The sequence below is a fragment of the Leucopleurus acutus genome, assembly GCF_964270905.1.
Source record: "Leucopleurus acutus genome assembly, chromosome: 8".
Taxonomy (NCBI): domain Eukaryota; kingdom Metazoa; phylum Chordata; class Mammalia; order Artiodactyla; family Delphinidae; genus Leucopleurus; species Leucopleurus acutus.
The window spans coordinates 63,125,683-63,145,409 of record NC_139151.1 but is presented as its reverse complement, the minus strand read 5'-3'; the positions used below and the strand labels follow the sequence as shown (position 1 = coordinate 63,145,409).

The 19,727-nt window shown below is 52.1% G+C and overlaps 1 protein-coding gene across 3 annotated transcripts in view; it reads left to right on the top strand.

Annotated features, from left to right (window-relative positions):
• Nucleotides 1–17,526, top strand: part of DENND2B (DENN domain containing 2B) — a gene marked incomplete at its 3' end in the record, with an annotated part of 108,757 nt that extends 91,231 nt beyond the window's left edge. For 2 of the 3 annotated variants that reach the window (XM_082845631.1, XM_082845630.1), the window contains exons 10-18: nucleotides 705–814; nucleotides 1,006–1,075; nucleotides 3,952–4,029; nucleotides 4,570–4,710; nucleotides 8,423–8,571; nucleotides 12,651–12,828; nucleotides 13,118–13,159; nucleotides 14,142–14,253; nucleotides 15,011–15,414. In XM_082845631.1, the coding sequence (XP_082701757.1) occupies nucleotides 705–814; nucleotides 1,006–1,075; nucleotides 3,952–4,029; nucleotides 4,570–4,710; nucleotides 8,423–8,571; nucleotides 12,651–12,828; nucleotides 13,118–13,159; nucleotides 14,142–14,253; nucleotides 15,011–15,414 (1,284 nt within the window). Of the gene's footprint in view, nucleotides 1–704; nucleotides 815–1,005; nucleotides 1,076–3,951; nucleotides 4,030–4,569; nucleotides 4,711–8,422; nucleotides 8,572–12,650; nucleotides 12,829–13,117; nucleotides 13,160–14,141; nucleotides 14,254–15,010; nucleotides 15,415–16,137; nucleotides 16,225–16,754 lie in introns of those variants that run through there. The other variant, XM_082845632.1, reaches the window with a different exon arrangement.
• Between the last annotated feature and the right edge of the window lie 2,201 nt (nucleotides 17,527–19,727).

Below are 19,727 nucleotides of genomic sequence, written 5' to 3'. Positions count from 1 at the left end.
ACTTTTAGTATAGTCAGTTATGTGATCAATTTTAGAACATTTTCATCACCCTCAAAAGAAACCCTGTACCCATTAGCACTCACTCCCCATTTCCCCCACGTACCTGAGCTCTCACCACTCCTTCCCTGCTTGCCCCCAGCCAGCCCGCCTGGCCTCCTTTCTCTTCCTGTAACACTCGGGCCCTTCCTCTCTGCCATTGCCTCTGCTGGGAATCTTCTTTCCCCAGCTCTTCACTTGGCTGCTGGCTCTTCCTCATTCTTCATTCTCCGATCTAATAGGAGATCTTTCTAGACACTCTAAAGTAGCCCCACCCACCCACTTATCTCTGTCATATCGCCCTGTGTATTTCCTTTGTGGCACCCTCTGAAATTTTGTTGTCAATTATCTCACTCTGCTGACCAGAATGCACAGGGACAGGGACCTTGTCCGCTTGGTTTTCTATTGGTAGCCCAGCACATGCCAGGTGCCACATAGAAAGTGCTAGTTTGGCATATACTGAATGAATAAATGATGACTCAGCCCACACCCGGACCTCTCTGTGAGAAATGGGAGTGGGGTCAGGGTAGGGTTGCTGAGAAGCATGCCAGTTGGGCAAACGCCACCTAGGACTCTCGAGGGAGGAGATATTTGTCAGCTACCCCCCACCAGCCCCAAGTTCCACGTCTTCTCTTATCTCTCTCTCCCCATATTCCTCTTCCTTGCAGCTGGACCGACCCACCAAGCAGATGCGGGAGGCAGAGGAGAGGCTCAAGGCCATTCCCCAGTTTTGCTTCCCTGATGCCAAGGACTGGCTTCCTGTGTCAGAGTACAGCAGGTGAGGCCTGGTCTAGCATAGCCTCCTTTACCCCCATAACAGTGGGCAGCTGACTCTGGCCCACCCTAGTCCCAGCCTCCTCTCCTACCGCAGCCTGGTCTTTCACCCCCTTCCTGGGCGGTCCCTCTTCTTGGGGGCTGTTTCCTGGGTCCTCTGATATTTCCCTGATGCCAGACTTCTCCCTGTTCCAGTGAGACGTTCTCTTTCATGCTGACTGGGGAGGATGGCAGCAGACGCTTTGGCTACTGCAGGCGCTTACTAGTAAGTAGGGCCATTCGGTCCTCAGGGACTGGGCCACAGTGTTTGTATGTGTGTACGCTCTTCTTTAACTTGAGCTGGTAGAAACTCAAGTTGTTCTATGTTCTGCTTCCTTGTATGCTGCCTGAGGATGGACACACACACACACACACACACACACACACACACACACACACACACACACACACACACACACACACACACACACACACACACACACACACACACACACACACACACACACACACACACACACACACCACGAAGCACTCCCTGGGATGGCAGGACTTAAAGTTGCCCCTCTGATTGGGCCCCAGGATCTAAGATAATCTACAATAAGGGAAGAGATTGGATCACTTTCTACTGGGCTGTCATATGTTTTTAGCTCTTCTATACTTTTTCTTTTTGTTCATTTACTTTGGGCTTACAGGCTCAGATTGCTGATCCTGATTGCAGGATCCCATCAACCCAGCAGTATGTGTGTGTGCATCAGATTGGGGTGGAGGACAACCTTCCTCACCCCCATACCTGGACAACCTCATGTGCATCCTGTCCATGGTCTGGTAGGGCTGGAGGCTGAGCAGGGACAGAGCAGTACCTTCTGTGAGATTCTGGGAGAGATGCCTTGAACTCAAGGGAAAGGGAGGGTTTTGAAAATATAAGCCATGTTGTAGAGAGAGAAGCACTACACCATCCCTCTTCTCATTAGTCCTGGGAAATAGATTGAGGTAAAGGTAAAGAGAGTCCTGTCACACACTCCCCTGGGGCTCACCAGGGGTATTGTTGACAGAGTTTCAGGGTTCCCAGGCCTTAGTGGGAGAAGGGGCAGATGAGGGGGATCTTCGGCAAAGGTGATGCATAGCAGGGACTCCAGGCGAAGGGTTCTGGGCTGTTCATTCATTCATTCAGAAACATGTAGCATACACCTGCTGAGGGTTAGGCAGCATACGCTAAAGGCACATAAAGATGAGCTAGACATGGCACCTATCTTCAAGGAACGTTAGATAGTCCAGTAGAGGAGGTAGGACTTTCAATGTAGAAGGCAAGGCAAAGGGAATGAACTGTGATTTGGGATCTGTTTATGTTCCAGGCTAGATGCTTTAAGTATGTCATTTTCTTTATTACTCATAATAGCCCATGAGGCATTGGGTTGGCCAAAAAGTTGGTTTGGGTTTTTCCATAGCATCGTATGGAAAAACCCAAACCAACTTTTTGGCCAACCCAGTATTATTATATATGTTCTTTAGATTAAGAAACCGAGACTCAGAGGTAGAATGACTTGCCTAGGGTCATACAGCCAATCAGGGCCAGAGCCAGGTTGACTCCAAGTCTTTTAACACCAAGTCTGGTATCCTGGATCACCCCAAAGGGTAGTCTGGGGAGAAGGAGTACTTGGAGATAGAATGCCTGGTGAGTGGGGCTAAGGGAAGGTAGAGCAGTACAGATGCCAGGTGGGGAGCCAGGCAGCTTCACCTGGGCCTGGGGGGTAGCGTTCCAAAGGCTGCCTTTGCAGGAGCAGAGATGGAGCAGAGCTGCTCCTTTGCAGTGGGCCTGCTGCCCCCAGGGAAGAGCATGTTTGTCCTGGCGTGCTCAGAGAGGGCCTGGGCTGGGTCCCTGCCAAGGGGGCTGGCACTAGCTCGGCATTCCTGCAGATTGGACACAATGATTCTAACCCAAATCCCACATACTTGTTTTAATCACTTGGGGCTTTAGGGGAGGCGGGGGAGAGAGAAGAAGAGAGGAGTGAGTTTCAGGCCTAATATGGACAAAAACAGATTCTGCCTTCTCTTTAGATCTGTGACGTGTGGCCAGCAGGTTTGGAGACTGAAATAGCCCATCTGCATTTGCTTAGCAGCCTGCATGAGGGGCCAGCACCTGCTGCTCTGCTCCCTCCCCGCTCGGCCTTGCTGGGCACTCCAGGCCTCTGAGCCAGAGGCAGCCACAGAGCCCTGCCAGCCCCTGGCTGGAGAAGTCAACTCCTGTGGACTCACTCCAGCCTGCATCTGGGGGCTCCAGGCCTGGGGAGCTCTCAGTGCACATCTCCTTCAGCTGCCTACCTTTTAAGTCCCCCTTTTACTTTGTTCTCCTCTACTCTGTACATGCCTCTGCCCCGTCTCTTTGTGTTTCGTTCCCTTCCTTTCTGTCAGAAGGCAGCATACTTTAGAGGTAATACAGCAAATCAGAGGCAGAAACAGACTCCTGGTTCCATGACTTCTATACATGACCTTGGACAATGGCTTAATAATTTTGAGCTCAGTTTCCTCATCAATAAAAGGGGGATAATAATGCCTATCTAACAAGTTTTTGGAAAGTTCCAAGCCCAGGACTCGGATACGGTAAATATTCAATAAATAGTAGTTTGCTTCTCTTATCTGGTGTCAGTTTGCTTTCCTAGAATGGGGATGGATCAAGGAAGGGAGAAAAGAGCAACTGAGAACAGGAATGTTTTGCAGAATGTCCCCTCTGGGAGGCAGAAGACCGCCTGGCTTGCTCCTAAGGATGTACACAAGTCCCTCCCTTACCGCTGGGGGCCTGGGGATTTAGGGATATAAATCCACACATCACCCTATAGCCTCTGCCCAACCGCTTTGTCCTTTGCCAGCCCCCATCAGTGTCTTCCTGGGGGGGAAGGGCGGAGCCTGTGTAGAGCTTGGCAGGAGTCTGGTACCTTGGGCTGGAAGGCCCAGCAGAGGCTGAAGCCTGCCCCCAAAGAGTGACAGCCCTTTCCTTGGGGGCCCGGTTGAGTAGAGGTTTAGAAGAGGCCCAGAGTCTTCACTAGAAGACTGGTGCTTCGTCCTCAGTTCCCAAGGAAAAGCAGTCAGATATAGTAACCATGCGTCCTCTGTGTCTGTGTCTCTCTCCTCCTTGTCCTGGCCCAGCCAAGTGGGAAAGGGCCTCGGTTGCCAGAGGTGTACTGTGTCATCAGCCGCCTTGGCTGCTTCGGCTTGTTTTCCAAGGTAAGAGGGCTCTGGCTTACTTCCCTCCCCCTTCCCCCAGCTGACAGCTCCCATAGGAGTATCTGCATGTGGCTTAGATGAGAAAACCACCTGTGTGTGTGTGAGAGGGTGAGAGAAGGCGAGAATGCAAGGGCAAGTGCAAGCGAGCTCTCCGACTCCCTCCCCATATACCAGCTCCTGCACCGGCAGTGTCTGCTAATGTCACAGCTCACCCTGGGCCAAGGGCGGAGCTGAGTCCTTGGGGACAGAGACCCTGCGGGAAGCCGAGTGCCCAGGAACCCGACCTCAAGTGGTATTTCCTTTGCCCAGCTACTCAGATCTTGGAGTCTGAGGCAAGGACTAGTTAGGGAGCAGAGCTGACACCGAGTGGCCAGGGAGACGGGAAGGGTAGGGTATGAAGCTCCTGGCGAGATAGTCCGTCATCTCCCAGCTTTCGGCCCGGGCTGGTCAGATGCCGGGCTGCCCTCTTCTCTGCCCAGGAGGTAGGGGAGGGTGGCGCCCTGACACCCTTCCTCTTTGGGCTGCTGGCGGTGGGCACAGGTCCTAGATGAGGTGGAGCGCCGGCGTGGGATCTCCGCCGCTTTGGTCTATCCCTTCATGAGAAGTCTCATGGAATCACCCTTCCCTGCCCCAGGGAAGACCATCAAAGTGAAGACATTCCTGCCGGGGGCTGGCAATGAGGTAGGGATTTCTGCTGCCTCTTCTCTCAGACCATGGACTGGGGCTGGCGTGGGACCTGCTGGGCCAAGGCTCAGTCTCTGGGGGTGCCGAGCACGGCCCCTTCCTTGCTCAGCACATTTGTACACCTTACCAACAGGGACTAAAAAGAGTGAATGACAGAACTGTAATTGTTGCTCAACTCTCTGCAGCTTCTAGGGGCCTTCCCTGACCTGTTTGGACTAAACTGCAGGCCACCTTTTATTCATTCATCAAATGTTGACAGAATATGTGCTCTCTCACAGTCAGGGTTCCTGCAGACCTTGAGGCAGAGTCATATAGTTAAAGAGGGGCACAGCTCGGTCCTTGTAGAGTTCATAGTCTAGTGGGAGAGACGGACACTAAATAAATACTTGTACATAGAAACAGATAACCCCTAAAAGTGTTAGGTGCCAAGTGAAAGCACAGAGTGAGAGTGTGTAATGGGATGTGCTTTAGATTAGGGGCCAGGAAAGCCCTCCTCTGAGGAAATTACATTTTACTGGGGACCCAACATGAGTAGAGTCAACCAGATGAAGTGGGAGGAGGGAGACTAAAAGAGAAGGGTATGGGCGGGAGAGGATTATTCCAGGTAGAGGGACAGCATGTAAAAGCAAAAGTTGGGAAAGTGTGGACGCTTGCCAAGGAACGGGGTAAAAAGGCCAGGATGGTTGAAAAAGGGAGTGAGCAGGGTGGATAGACAGCAGGGCCAAATCACAAGGTACCTGTAGGCCCAGTTCAGGGTTTGGAATGTCTCTAAAGCAGGGTTATAAGATCCGAGATATGGTTTTAAAAGCTCACTCTGGCTGCTGTGTAGATTATGGACTGGAGTGAAAACAGGGAGACCAGCTTGGATATGTTGCAGTAGTACAGGCAAGAGATGATCGGAGTTTGGATTAAGGTGTGGACGAAAAGATGAAGAGAATAGATGGACTGGAGATGTGCCTTAGAATTAGGGTCAATAGCACATTGTGTTTGATTGGAAATAGGGAATAGTGTTGGGGAGATTTGAAGGCGAATTCCCAGTTTTCTGGCTTGAGCAACAGGTCAGCGGATGGAGCACCTGAGGGAGGTTTGTGAGGAGGAAGAGCTTGACTCCGTGCACGTTACCTTCACGATGCCTGCGAGACACCCCAGAGAAGATGTTTAGTAGCAAACAGTGTAGACAGGGAAGAGAAGATAGTCCCGAGGGCCTCCAGCATTTAGAGGGCCTGCAGCAGAGGAGCAGCAGACCTGAAAACTAAGACAGGAGGAGTCCCAGGAAGCCAAGGAAGGGGCCCTCTCACGAAAGGAAGGAGGGCTCAGGCGAGGTGTGGCGGGACGCCTTGAGTTTCAGAAACGGGGGCGGTCAGGGGGCCGAGAAGCTTGAGTAGAGAGAGTTGAGAAGTGAATGGGGTTGAGAAGGGGGACTAGCCTGTAGAGACAGCTTTTAAGAGGTTTGGCTGTGGGGAGAAATGGGGAAGGGGCAGTGGTTGAAGGGTAACGTGGAGCCAGGGGAGAGTCTGTTGAAGGTGGTTGTCTGGGTGCTGGTGGGAGTGGCCCATCGGAGGAAGAGGTTAAAGCAGCAGCAGAGGGAAGGGACAGTCAGACTGTCAGTGAGAAGGCAGGGCGGTGGGATCCAGGGAGAGACTGGCTTTTCAGGAGAGAAGGGCACTTCCTTGTGTAACAGCAAGGAAGGGCCATGGCTTGTAGATTCTGGATTCTCATCTGATGGCTTCAGTTTTCTCACAATGGAAAAGAAGGTCATCCTCCGAGAGTGAGAGGTGGATGTTGGGTTTGAGGAGAGGGAAGAAGAAATAACTTAGTTGCTGCAGGGAGTGGAGAGGGTCTGACTAAAGAAACATTGGGTTTGCTGGGAGTGGCGAATGCCATTTAAGGCCTTTCTTGTAGCATCTTTTCTCCCACGCTCTTTTGGAGGGACTTCCTGCTTCATGCATGACCTGGGGGCAGGACCACCGACCCTACCCTGAGAGCCCAGTAGCATGCCTGGGAGTCAGTCCTTCAGGATGGGGCCCAGCCCGCGCACCAGCCTCGTCTCAACGCTCTGACTTGACTCGCTTACTGTCCCTGAACCCTGCTTCCTTTTGCCTAGTAGACACTTCCCTTCTTCTCTCCTTGGACAACCAAGTTAAGCATCTTGTGCTCTGAGCTGCTGCCCTGACCTCTGAGCCCTCTCAGCGCCCTGTGCAGATGTTAATGACGCCTTTCCCCTATCCTGACACGGAGCTGGTGGGCTGTGATGGTTTAGGCTCATTCAGCCTCACTGGACTGTGATCTCCTTGAGGGCAGGTGAATGAAGAGAGGCCCAGGTCCTGTGAGCTTCCTGTGTGAACTCTCACTCCCTGGAGGAGTCCAGACCCTCGGGGTAGTAGGAGTGGGGTGCTGACCGCATGCAGGCTCTCAGGAGGGAGGCCTGGGGGAGCTTCACTGTGACTTCTTCCAGGTGGGGCAAGGGCAGGAGGGGTGCAGAGGCCTCTGGCGTGATTGTGGTAAGGGATCCCTTCAGCACACGTTCACTGAGCACTTTGGGTGTACCCCACATCCTGCTAATCACTGGGCCTTCTGGGGCTTCGCCTTCTGGTGGGAGAGACAGAGTGTAAACAGCACCCTATAAAAGAGACACATCCTTAGGGCAACTTGTGCCCATGTTGCTGCTTCCCTTGGGCCCAGAGGGATGACTACTGAACTAGGAGTTAGAGCTTCACTTGTTTAGACTCTGAGGAACAAATGAGATAAGGCAGGGTGAAGCCTCTTGAGGAGGGCTCTGATACCATAGGGCTAAAAGACGGCGTGCATCTTCCCTCCTGGCTCTCAGGAGACCTACACATCTGTGCTGCCCACATACGCTGAGGAAGCAAGGGGAAGCCTAGGCAGGCCCGGGTGAGAGCTGCTTTGGCCTGGCCTGAGCGTCAGCACTTCCTGTTGCTCTCATTGCCAGGGTCGGTTGCCACCCTCCACCCTCATGACTGCCCCCAGGGAAGTGGTCCCTGCGCCACGGCAGCAACCTTCAGAGTGGCCTTGCAACCTCTCCGGAGGGAAGATTGCTAGGTCTGGCCCTGATAAAGAGAGTCCTGCTTCCTGGCAAGGTTGTGGAATGGCCAGCTTGTGTTTCCCTTGTCCCTGGCACAGGGATTAGACAAGCCAATAGAGATAGAGGCCAGGACAGAGCCTCTGGAAGGAAACTCTTCCTAGCAGGAAAGGGAGGGGGCATGGCAACAAGGACACTGGCACTGTCTGTCCAGAGATGGGTGAGCAGAGCCACGCGGAGGGGCAGCGATCAGCTGTGGGGCTGGGCAGCGCGGAGCCAAGTCCTTTCCTTGGGGAGACGGGCAGGAGGGCAGGGAGGGCAGTGCAGATGAAGCTGTGTGGCTCCCTGCCTCCCTCATCTGTAAGAGCAGCCAGCTCTCCTCCCCCCTTTCCTGAGAGCCTGGCACATGGCTCTCCAGCTCCTTCCTTCCAGAGCCTCCCCCATGTTCAGTTAGCCCTGTTGCCCACAGGCTGGGCGTCTGAGTACTGTGGGGGCAGAGCTGTGGTCTGAGTGGAGGAGGAGACTGGGTCTTACTACACAGTGGGGTGGGTTAGAGGCCTTGGGAAAGCAGGTGGGAAGGGGAGCCAGCTTCCGGTCGCTTTGTGTACGACCCAGGAGTGGCACCCACCTGATCTGGCTTGCCCCACTTGCCCCACTGTTCTCCTGCAGGTGTTAGAGCTGCGGCGGCCCATGGATTCCCGGCTGGAGCATGTGGACTTCGAGTGCCTTTTTACCTGCCTCAGTGTGCGCCAGCTTATCCGAATCTTTGCCTCACTGCTGCTGGAGCGCCGCGTCATTTTTGTAGCAGATAAGCTCAGGTAGGGCCCAGCAGGTGAGGTGAAGAAGGGGGGGAGGCACATCCACTAATTGATCCAATGTGATTTACGAGCCTAGTATATGCCAGCCAGTCGTATTTGTGCATAGAGTGTGTGTGTATGTGTATGTGTGCGTCTGTGTGTGGTGAGAAAAAGATCAAATGGAGAGGAAAGGTTAGCAGACCCGGGCAGAGAGGATGACTGAGGGAGCAGGGCTTGCGAGCACACAAGATGGCAGGGTTGAGAACCCAATGGAGGACTTGGCTGGAGGGAAAAAGACAGACGCTGCTGCTTTTGCAACGGCCAAGATTGTAGAGGTACAAATCTATTTATGTGGAGGAAGGAAGTAAGAAAGTAAGATTTCTAGCTGATGGCCACATTTCCTCTGGAGGGGGAGGCAAGGCCACCTCTGTGGGATGCTGAATTTTAAGAGAGTGATGAACTTTAGGAAGAGCCACAGTGAGGAAGGGGCAAGGGCATGACTAGGGATAGTATGAGGAGTGCTGAGCCATCCAGTGAGGGGGCCAGTGAGGGTGTCACCTGGAGAAGGCAACTGAATGGACTGACCCAGGGCCAGGCATGTGGGGGTTTGCAGAGAAGGACCAGGTGAGGGTCTTGAGAGTGCTGGGGAGGAGAGTGGTTGTAGGGAGGTTGGCCAAACTAGGAAAGGGAGAAAGAAGCCCAGGGACTGGAGAGGTCATTGAGGCAGGGGAGCTGGATTAAGAAGAATAAGAAAAGAGCTGAACAGATCACAAGTCTTAGTCTGAAATGTTGGCATTTATGATTTTAGAGGCAGAGGAGGTCCAGATGGTTGTGGCCATGGGAGGGGGCGGCAGAAACGTCACTGGACATGAGGTGTTCTGGAAGAGGCCGAGCTCTTCTAGGCAGCCAAGGCTTTTTTTTCCTCTTTAAAAGAGTGTCTTAGGGCTTCCCTGGTGGCGCAGTGGTTGAGAGTCCACCTGCCGATGCAGGGGACACGGGTTCGTGCCCCGGTCCGGGAAGATCCCACATGCCGCAGAGCGGCTGGGCCCATGAGCCATGGCCGCTGAGCCTGCGCGTCCGGAGCCTGTGGTCCGCAACAGGAGAGGCCACAACAGTGAGAGGCCCGCATACCGCAAAAAAAAAAAAAAAAAAAAAAAAAAGAGCGTCTTAGTCCATTCAGGCTGCTATAACAAAATACCACAGACTGGGTAGCTTATAAACAACAGAAATTTATTTCTCACAGTTCTGGAGGCTGGAAGTCCAAGATCAGGGTGCCAGCCTGGTCACGTTCTGGTCAGGGCCTTCTTCCTAGTTCATAGCTGTCGGCGTCTCTCTGTGTCCTCACATGCTGGAAGGGGGGTTCTTTTATTATAAGAACACTGATCCCATTCATGAGGTCTCTCATGACCTAAGCACCTCCCAAAGGCCCTATGTCCTAATATCATCATATTTGGGGGTTAGGATTTCAACAAAGAATTTGAGGGGACACAAACATTCAGACCATAGCAAAGGGTATATGTAGGGGATGGGACAGGCAGGGAAAGGATGAGATCTCAACAACACATTGTATAATTTTTCATCAAAGAACCCATCACGGGGGGCAATAGTTTCTTTAGAGTGGTGGAATTAATTTAGCCATTTAGACGTTTATTAAGCTATGTGCCATAACGTACGCTAGGCGCTGATATGAGAGGCAGAAAAGAAGAATCCTCGCCCTGGTTTGTCCCCCAATAAGCCCAGGATCCCTGCGGTCTTTCTTTTGTGTGCATGAGAGGGTCATGAGGAAATGGACTCCCAAATGCCCTCACAGGGCATTGGCGCAGGAACTCAGGGCCACCCTCAGCCCAGAAGAAGTAAAGAGGAGGAAAACCCAGAGCTTCTGGCTTTTCCAGAGAGAGCCAGGTTTAGAAAAGAAGATTGCCCTCCACTTCCCGTCACAGCCTCAGTGTTTCTGTACACCACAGTTCTGTGTGTGTCATGGGCCCATCAGGCCTTGTGAAGGGACCGAGCCGGCAACCGGAACTAGCCAGCTATGGCAGCTCCCTGGGGCCCCGTCTGTGCCTTTCTGCCATCCGTGTTCACTGTCTGCCAGCAAAGCCCCCGCTACCCAGCTGTGAGGCTCTGGTCTGGTCAGACCTTGATGCCCCTAGCAGAGCCTGGACCCCGAGGTTTCTTTTCTTGAAGGTTCCACTCCCTTACCCAGGACAGAGCCTCCTCTTGGCCACCCCCGTGGCCCTCACCCTGGCTCCAACAGGGCTGTGAATACAGTGATTGTTTCCTGTGGCTTCAGCTGCCTCTGAACACACTCCTGGACCATCTGGGGAGGAAAATACCCCAGGGCCCTGATCTGGCCTGGCTGAGCATTCAAGTCCTGCCAATCTTGGGTCTTAGAAAAGATGTCTTCCCTGCTTGGGGTCTGCCTCTGACTGAAAAGGGGCAGAATAGGCAGCCAAGTGAGGGCACACAGGCCTGGACTGGGGTCAAGGCTCAGTAAGTCCAGCCAGCTCTTGTTCCGTTGCTCACCTTTTAGGTTTTCCACAAGTCCTTGGTCCCTCTGGCCTAGGGAGGGGTGTGTGTGTGTGTGTGTGTGTGTCTGTGTGTGTGTGTGTGTGTCTGTGTGTGTGTGTGTAGGTGTGTGCGCATCCACGTACGCATACACAGGCTCTGCAGTGATCAGCCCTAAGGGTTGTACAAGCCTTCTGCCTCCCAAGTCCCAGGCCCACTGTAAGGCATTGTGGAGCTGTTTCCTTTGACCCTGGACAGCCCCTTTCCAGATCTTTTTCAGATGGCTCTCCTTGGGGTGTGGGGAGCTGCTGTCCTTAGGGGAAGGGCTCTCAGGGCCAGGATACCTGTGTCTCTGCCTCAAGGCCCAGCAGTATTTTAGTTGTCCATGCGGTGGTAGGACAGCCAAGCAAGGCACTGGCTGCCAAAACGCTTGTGAATGTCCCCCGAGGTCCTTCTGGAAAGGAGGGGTTGTTTCTGTCATGGATTGGAACCATGTTCTCTGACTGGTGGGCATTAGTCATGAAAGGGTGAGAATCCCTGCTGGAGCTGATCAAGTGGAGCCCAGGGCTTTCATAGCTAATAGGTGGGGCCAATAGATGCAGAGAGACAGGGCGGGAAGGGTAGGCTTGAGAATGAACTTGACTCTGGGCCTCTGTCTCCTCATGTGTAATATGGCCCTTAGGGGAGTGCTTTCGACTCCTCTCCTGACGGGTGGATGGTTAAAGCCAGGTGTGTCTCCTGTGTTGACTGGTGACCCATACTGTCCCTCAGCACTCACTTCTGTGCCTTCTAGTTAGCATCGGGGAGATTCTCCTTCCAGTCTCCCACTGGTCATTCTGCCTGGCCACCCAGCCCTGTGGTGCTGGAGGCCTGGAGCCCCCCTCTAGGCCAAGAGAAGGATGGCCCCACTGAGGCCTCTGGCTATGTCCTGGAGCATGAGAGGACAGATGGGAGTGGTTAAGAATGGTGCCAGCCTCACCTCAGTCAGTGGTCCTCAGTCAGACCACTTTTTCCAATTAGGAGAAGGAGGAATGGATAGAGAAGAAGAATGGTAGAAGTAACACTGGGCTGGGAGACAGGAGAACTGGTTGTGTCCCAGGTGTGCCACTTATGGCCAGACTGACCCTGGGTATCAATGGCCCCAGCTGTAAAATGTGGACCTGATAAGATGACCTTCCAGCTGTAGGCCCTTCCAGCTCTTACTGTGAATTTGTGATCAGCCCTTGCTCAGGTTACCTTTGTACTCCCTGGCCTGAGCTGATACTCCCACACTAAGGCAGGCCCACCCGTGCATTTGGGTGGCTCTTGGGGGTGTGTATGTGTGTTCAAGTGTTGCTGTGTACCTTTATGACTGTTCCTAGGTAGAGCCACCAAAGAGGGTAGCGCCATTGTCCCTGAGGTCCCGAGCAGTGGCAATGTGGGAGCTTTACCAGTCCGCAAGGTCAGACCCAGGCCCAAGACTCCTTAGCATTTTTGTGGCACTGGGAGGTTTAACATGAAAGGATGTCCTGAGCCTGGCCCAGCAGGCTGTAACGCCCCTTCCCCGAAGGTGCTGGGCCTGGGCTCAGTGCTTTGTCTGTCTGTCTGTCTGCCAGTACCCTATCCAGCTGCTCCCATGCGGTGGTGGCCTTGCTCTACCCCTTCTCCTGGCAGCACACCTTCATTCCTGTCCTCCCGGCCTCCATGATTGACATCGTCTGCTGTCCCACCCCCTTCCTGGTTGGCCTGCTCTCCAGCTCCCTCCCCAAACTGAAGGAGCTGCCTGTGGAGGAGGTGGGCCACCTGGGGAGCCAGCGGCAGGGGTGGGGGGGGGGAGGTTGGTGTGGAGGAAGGAAGGGACAGAAGGAACAGAAACCCCCAGGAGGGGTGGGGGTGGGGGCCCGAGGCTGCTGGGATCTTCTCCTTTGTGTACCCAGCTCTTATCCTTTCTCCTTGGGAGGTCTTTCCCTGGCTGGAGTTATTCCTGTTATCTGACCCTGGGAATCCAGGAGGGCTGGAGGCCTGGGAAGGGCACTACAGGGGTTCATATCGTGAATCACTGTCCCTCGTGACTCTTTCTCAGGCACTGATGGTGAATCTGGGGTCTGACCGATTCATCCGACAGGTAAGAGTGGGATGCTGCAGAGCATGGCCTGACCCAGGGTGGGTGCTTGTTTGATGCAGAGCACCCGACACTGTCACACACACGACTCCACCTTCACAGCCTGATTGTTGAGCCCTCTGGGTTCCACATTCACAGAACAGACAAGGGTAGAAAGAAGCTGGTCTGAGAAGTCTTGACCTCAGCAGGATCTGCTGTTCTGGTCGGCATCGTCAGCTTCTGGAAGGCAGTGTGAGTGTGTGAAGAACATGGCCTGGATCCAAAGGCTTGACCTCTGCCCTCTGCCCCCTCTGAGACACATGATCTTGAACAGGCCTCTGAACTTCTCTGAACCAGAATTCTCATCTCTAAAACACGCATGGTGATAACACCTGCCTTGAAATGTTGCTGGAGGATTATACATGACACACAGAATGCAGTGGAATGTAAAGGTTTGCAATCATTGTCAACTTCAAAAAGCCTCTGTTGGTGGTGGAAATCCTCCTGGCTCTCTATAAAGGAACACAACCCAATGCCGTAGCCTTTGGGAATGTAGTCTGTTACACACCACTGACAGAGCTACGACTCCTGGGTACGAACGTCACGATGCAGACACTGAACCAGAATACAGAGACAGGCACAACAGCCTCGCCTCACGCCTGAGACACAGGCTGGGCCACAATCTCCCCTCCCCCAGCCAACCGTGCTTCCCCCCTGGAGCCGAAGATGGAGGAACTGGGGAGACTTCATCGTGGTGCTGGGGTAGGAAGCCCTGTTGGTCCTGGGCAGTGAATGCCACCTGCTCCACCACTTTTTATCTTTGTGACCCTGGCCAAGTTTCTTAACCTCTCTCTGAGCCTCAGCTTCTCATCTTAAAATGAGGTTGATAATAGTATCAGGGTTCTTGGGAGAATGAAATGAGATTATATATTCAGGCTCTTCAAACAGGGCTGGCACGAAGTTAAGTGCTCAGTCAGTGTCACTGTGCGGTTTCCTTCTCCTGCAGATGGATGACGAGGACACGTTGTTACCTAGGAAGTTGCAGGCGGCTCTGGAGCAGGCTCTAGAGAGGAAGAATGAACTGATCTCCCAGGACTCTGACAGCGACTCCGATGATGGTGAGTGAGGCTTGCCCCAGTTAGAATCAGTTCTGGTCCCAGACTCCCTCTGCTCTGGGCCTGGGCCTGGGCCTCATGGGGCTTGGACCCTGATTCTATGCACCAGACCCTTCTGGCTAGTGAAGCTCAGGTATAGGACCTTGGTCTCGCTTTAGCCTAGAATTCTCTAGCCCCACTAGTGTGGCTCTAGGAGTTGTGGCTTGACTGGGTCTCAGGGGAGAGAAATAGTGTGGTATTTTATCAGAGGGAGTTCAGAAACTTAAACATTGGGGCTGCTTCTAGGGTGGCCCAGGCTACAGAGCTACCTCTTGCCTCTGATTCTCTACCTCAGGAAGTTTGGGGAGAAAAACCCTGAAGACAGTTGGCAACCGCAGAGACTCTTCTCGCTGACCGGACACTAGTTATTCCTCCCTCTCAGGCCCTGCCTCGAGCCACTGCAGGAGATGGAGGGAGCTTCCTCTTCCTGTGAAGCCAGGGAAACCACCGAGGGTGAGGGTGTGTGGGGAGTGGCGCTCTGGTCCCTAATCTCCATCTTCATTCATCCAGCAAGTATTCCCCAGCTTCCGTGTTCAGAGCACAGTTTCCGACCTCCTGGCTCAGGAACGAGTTACAAGCCTGGGAGCACAAGAGCTAAGGTTTCAAGAACAGAGAAGTGGTTCTGGCTGGAGTTCCGTCGAGGAGAGGGAGACACCACCAGCTGGAGGCTGGGGATGCAGGCTCTTGACCTGAACCTCAAAGATTTTCTCTTCTCTTCCAGAATGTAATACCCTCAATGGGCTGGTGTCAGAGGTGTTTATCCGGTTCTTTGTGGAGACTGTTGGGCACTACTCCCTCTTCCTGACCCAGAGTGAGAAGGGGGAGCGGGCCTTTCAGCGAGAGGCCTTCCGCAAGTCTGTGGCCTCCAAAAGCATCCGCCGTTTTCTTGAAGTTTTTATGGAGTCTCAGATGTTTGCTGGCTTCATCCAAGACAGGGAGCTAAGAAAGTGTCGGGCAAAGGGTAAGGCCAGAAGAGCCTGGGGTGGGGTGTTCTGGGGGGATGTCAGGAGTCCTCCAACTTTTCTGCTACCCACAGGGCTGAGTAGCCAGGCACTGGTGAGCTTCCTTCAGGAAGCTCTTGAGTTATTAGCCAGGGCAGGCCTCCTAACATCCCTTTTCTTCTGAGAGAGACTGCCAAGGGCACCTTCTCCTCCTGCCCCAGTACGTGCATTCAGAAGCCTGGGCACAGGCTGGAGCCACGTGGCAAGAGTGGGGCTTATCTCCACCTATCCCCGCAGCATTCACAGGTCCTTCCTTACTCAGAGAAAAAGACCAGACTGTGCAGTTTAGGGAGTCCTGAGAATCCAGGGTTGAGAAAGCCCCTGAAGAGAACTGAGCTAGCTCACTGTCTTAGGTTGGTGACAGTCTGCCCTCAGAGCACAAAGGTTATCTCTGTTATTTTATCAGCTCTGCCCACCTTAGGGCTTTTTCATCTCATCAAGACCTTTCTGACCTCAGGGTTATTATTTATTCTGCCCACTAATACTGTCCATTTAGTGTAACAAACCTTTTGAAACAACATGGTAGTGTGGTCTAAAAGGAGCTGGAGAAGGTGTCCACTTGGGGGCAGCTCTGTTACGAGGAGTGGCATCCTCACCATAATGCAGCTCAGGAACGTGCACTAGGAGGCAAGGGGCTCTTGCCATCAGCAGTGAACATGGGCCAGTCTGATAAGCCCAGTCTGAATGGATGAGCCAGTCTGAATTCTGGTAGGATGCTCTTATAATCGCAGATCTTTGGTTTCCCCCTTTTTGGGATCTGTGCCCTTTGGTCCCCCTCCAAGAGGCCTCCCCTTCCCTTTCTCCAATGACTGTTCTCTTCTCTGTTCCTGTTTCTCCTCTTCCCCAGGCCTCTTTGAGCAGCGAGTGGAGCAGTATTTAGAGGAACTGCCAGACACTGAGCAGAGTGGAATGAACAAGTTTCTCCGCGGTTTGGGTAAGTAGCTTTGTCACTAATGAGACATATTCAGCAAGAAGGGAGGGTCTGGGGGAATCTGTACCCCAAACTACTCTAAACCCATGCCAGTATTTATATCGGGGCTGTAGACAGAACAGGAAGAGATCTCATAGAGCCTCACCTAGGTCAGGTCTTCCTGGGTGCACTCCTTCCTGAGTGAGCACAAGGGCCATTAGGACCAGTGAGCTTTCCTCGAGGCTATAAGGGGTCTAACTACAAAAGTGGCAGCACCAGAGTGCCCTTCAAAGAGCTGAGCCAACTGAATCACAGCATCATAGCATGTCTCACTTTAAAAGGAAAATTGAGACCGAAGAAGTTAAATGGCTTGCCCAAATCCATACATGATTAATACCAGTGCTCTAATTAGAGCTCTAGAGTGTTTTCACCATCCTGGATCATACCTAGCTGTAATCCAGTCTTTCTAATCCTTCTCTCCCACTGAGAGGGTTAGGGCTGTTGGAAGAGATGATACTGAAACATTCTCACTCTTGCCCTCCTCTGGCCCACAGGCAACAAAATGAAGTTCCTCCACAAGAAGAATTAAGCCCCCTTTCCCAGTAACAGAGTCCAGTGCCTTGCAGAGCCTGGAGCCTGGGGAGGGGGCCCAGCCTTGGACCCTCTGGGCTGCTATGGCTGCTCTGCCCCCACAGACCCCACCCTCCAAGCCAGCCCACCTCTGCCTTCACAATATCCCAGGATACTGTTTGTAAATAATCTGCTGTAAGCTTTCTTATCTGTTTCTGTAACGAGCAGAGAATCCGGTAAATATTTGTGTATTCCCAAGAGGCCGGTGCTTTCCTGCCCTGCCCGAGCACGGATGAAGTTTTGCTGGGTGCTGGCGACTGGCCAATTATGTGCAGCTGACTGTCTCAGCCGAACCACTGATCTTCCCCTGGAGGCTCCTGGCCTGCCTGCCTAAGGCCCCTGCTGCCAGTCTCGGGCCCTGGAGAGCAGATGCTGTCTTGTTATGTACAGGACTATTTTTTTTTTAATCTTAGAGTTTCTATTTTTTTCTAGTAGTCCCCCTCCCCTAATCCTCTGTTTCTGAAAAGCAAAGACCAATCAACCCCCGTTTGCAGCATGGTACCAGGCTCTTGGGCCTGGCCTTCTCCTATTCCTCCCACCTTTGTGATGGTCAGTGAGTCATGGGAAGCCCACCCCCCAGCTCTGCTAGTGTTCTCTGGGCCCGGCTCCCACTCAGTGGTAGCCATGATGCGGTACAGGGCATCCCTCCTTCCCATCATCTACGGGTGTTCTCAATAAACAGTGTATAGTTGTTTGGGCCCAGAGCCCCATGTGTTTCTTGGCTTTATTATCTAGAGTTCTCTCTCCAGGGGGAATGGGCTGAGGCAGGCCCATCAGGGATGAAACACCTTCATGCAGGGAACTGAGTACTTGATTTAAGAGTTTACCTTTAGTGTGGGTCACTGACCTCCCCTGAAATTGAGTTCTCTGGCCCGAGCTGTATGACTGCTCTTAGAAGATACCTAATCACTGGTCTAGCTCAGCTTCCCTCTCCAACAGCTAACTGTTCAGATCCTATGTGTTTCCAGTGATGGAAAGAATGTTCATTGCCCCTTGGCTCCACTATTAGGTGAATCTTGACATTTTCCTGTTCAGTATGAAGCCCTTAAGACATCATTGGGTATCTTAACACTGGTGGAGTCAAGCCCAGCTAAAGCCAATCCAGGGCTGGCTTATAGCCCTGGCCCATTGTCTACGGCTCTTCCATGTCACTCTGTGAAGTTTTTTTTCCATTGGAAGTCTAGGTGTGCATATAGAAAATTCTGCTATATTCCTTGGAAAAGCAAGGAGAGAAGCAAGGTGGGGAATATGGGTGGCTTAGGCTTTCCACTCACCCAAGGCCTTCACAGAGCTGAGACCTTGAAAATTCCCAGGATGAGGCATTAAGCTGGAAGTCTCTTCATTGGTATTGGCTTTGAGTCTGGTGGATTTGAATCATAGAGTGAAGTTTTCCTGTCCTTCCACCTTAGCCTGCTTGTTAAACAGGAGATGATCCCTTCCTGAATCCCCTTTCCTTCTTTTCCCCATCTCCACTGAGCCCTGCACAGGTCCCAACCTGTCCATAGTTTGGGGTTGCTGTCTGCCTCATAAAGCAAAGTAAAGGGTTTGTCTTCTGGGAAGACAAATTCGTCTTCTCCTCTGAGAAAGCCTCTTACATAGTTGGCTTTGGCATCTTCCAGGAATAGGAGGGCAGGGATTGAGGCCTCATGAGGCTGGGTTTTCAGCTGAGGTAGAGAGAGAAGACAGTGGTTATAACTGGAAAGTCCAGAGTAGGGTGTTGTTACCTCCAGAACTTGTCACTGTTAACTCATCCTGGGCTTCGTGAGTCATAGAAGTGGATTCCTTAATAAAATAGTAGTTTACAAAAGGTGCTCTTTCTTTCTCCTTTCCTCTCCCTCTCTTTTTTAATGTGGCTCCACAGAATCCTCGACATGTGATCAGATCACAAGGTATATAGGTGTAAATTATTATTTTTAAAAATCTGTAACTTGTATGTAGCTTTAAAGTACAGTGCATTTTAACCCTAGGGGTTCCCGCCTCCTCCCATGGCCACAGCTCTCATCCCAATCTAGAAAACCGATATTGGTACACGGTGGCTTGGAATGGGCTGTAAGGGCCCGTACAGTGACTGCTCTGTGCCTCGCCCAGAAGTCTCACCTGGAAGGTGGAGGAGGGTGTGTCCAGGGGGCCTGGTTTGGGGTTGACAAAAAGTATGTAGGGCTCCTTTCCAAGTTCTGCTTTCACGTGATCTCTGGACACCTAAACTGATGGTTCTCAATCCTAGCAGATGCAACACTCTTTCTCTATAGCAAATACTGTTAACTCTCCCTTTTACTATCCTGAAATGAAATTCATAGATAATGTAACCTACCTAAACACATCTTAACTGTAATATAGTCTTAACCATAATATAAAAGGGGAGAAATAAAAGGAAAAGTATTTTGTCATAAAATAACATGTACTTAAAATATGTGAATGCTTGGGCACAACTGTATTATAAGATATAATTAAGTCAGATGCTTACGCCCGTACACAGAATTACTGTGAATGCAACAGCTACACATGCAGAAAAAGTGTTGAATTAGCAACTCAGATTCTACTAAGTGGGTGTTAACCACTTAGTAAGAGAGTTTTCTGAAATGAACAATTTTTGGCAATATTCTAAACAAAACACATTTTGAGCTTCCCCTGATTTAAACAATAGTTGGAATCCTGGAAAACTGAGAAGTATATGAAACCTGCAAAAAACAAAAACAAAACAAACACAGAAAACCAATAACACATCTTTTTGATTCTGATTGTGTGTAAAATGAAGGTAGGTTCTAAGCTAGGTTTTCCTTTGCTGTTTAGAGCAGCAGTCCCCAGCCTTTTTGGCACCAGGGACCAGTGTCACGGAAGACAGTTCTTCCAGGTAAGGGGTGGGGCTGGGGGGTGGCTCAGGCAGTAACGTGAGCGAT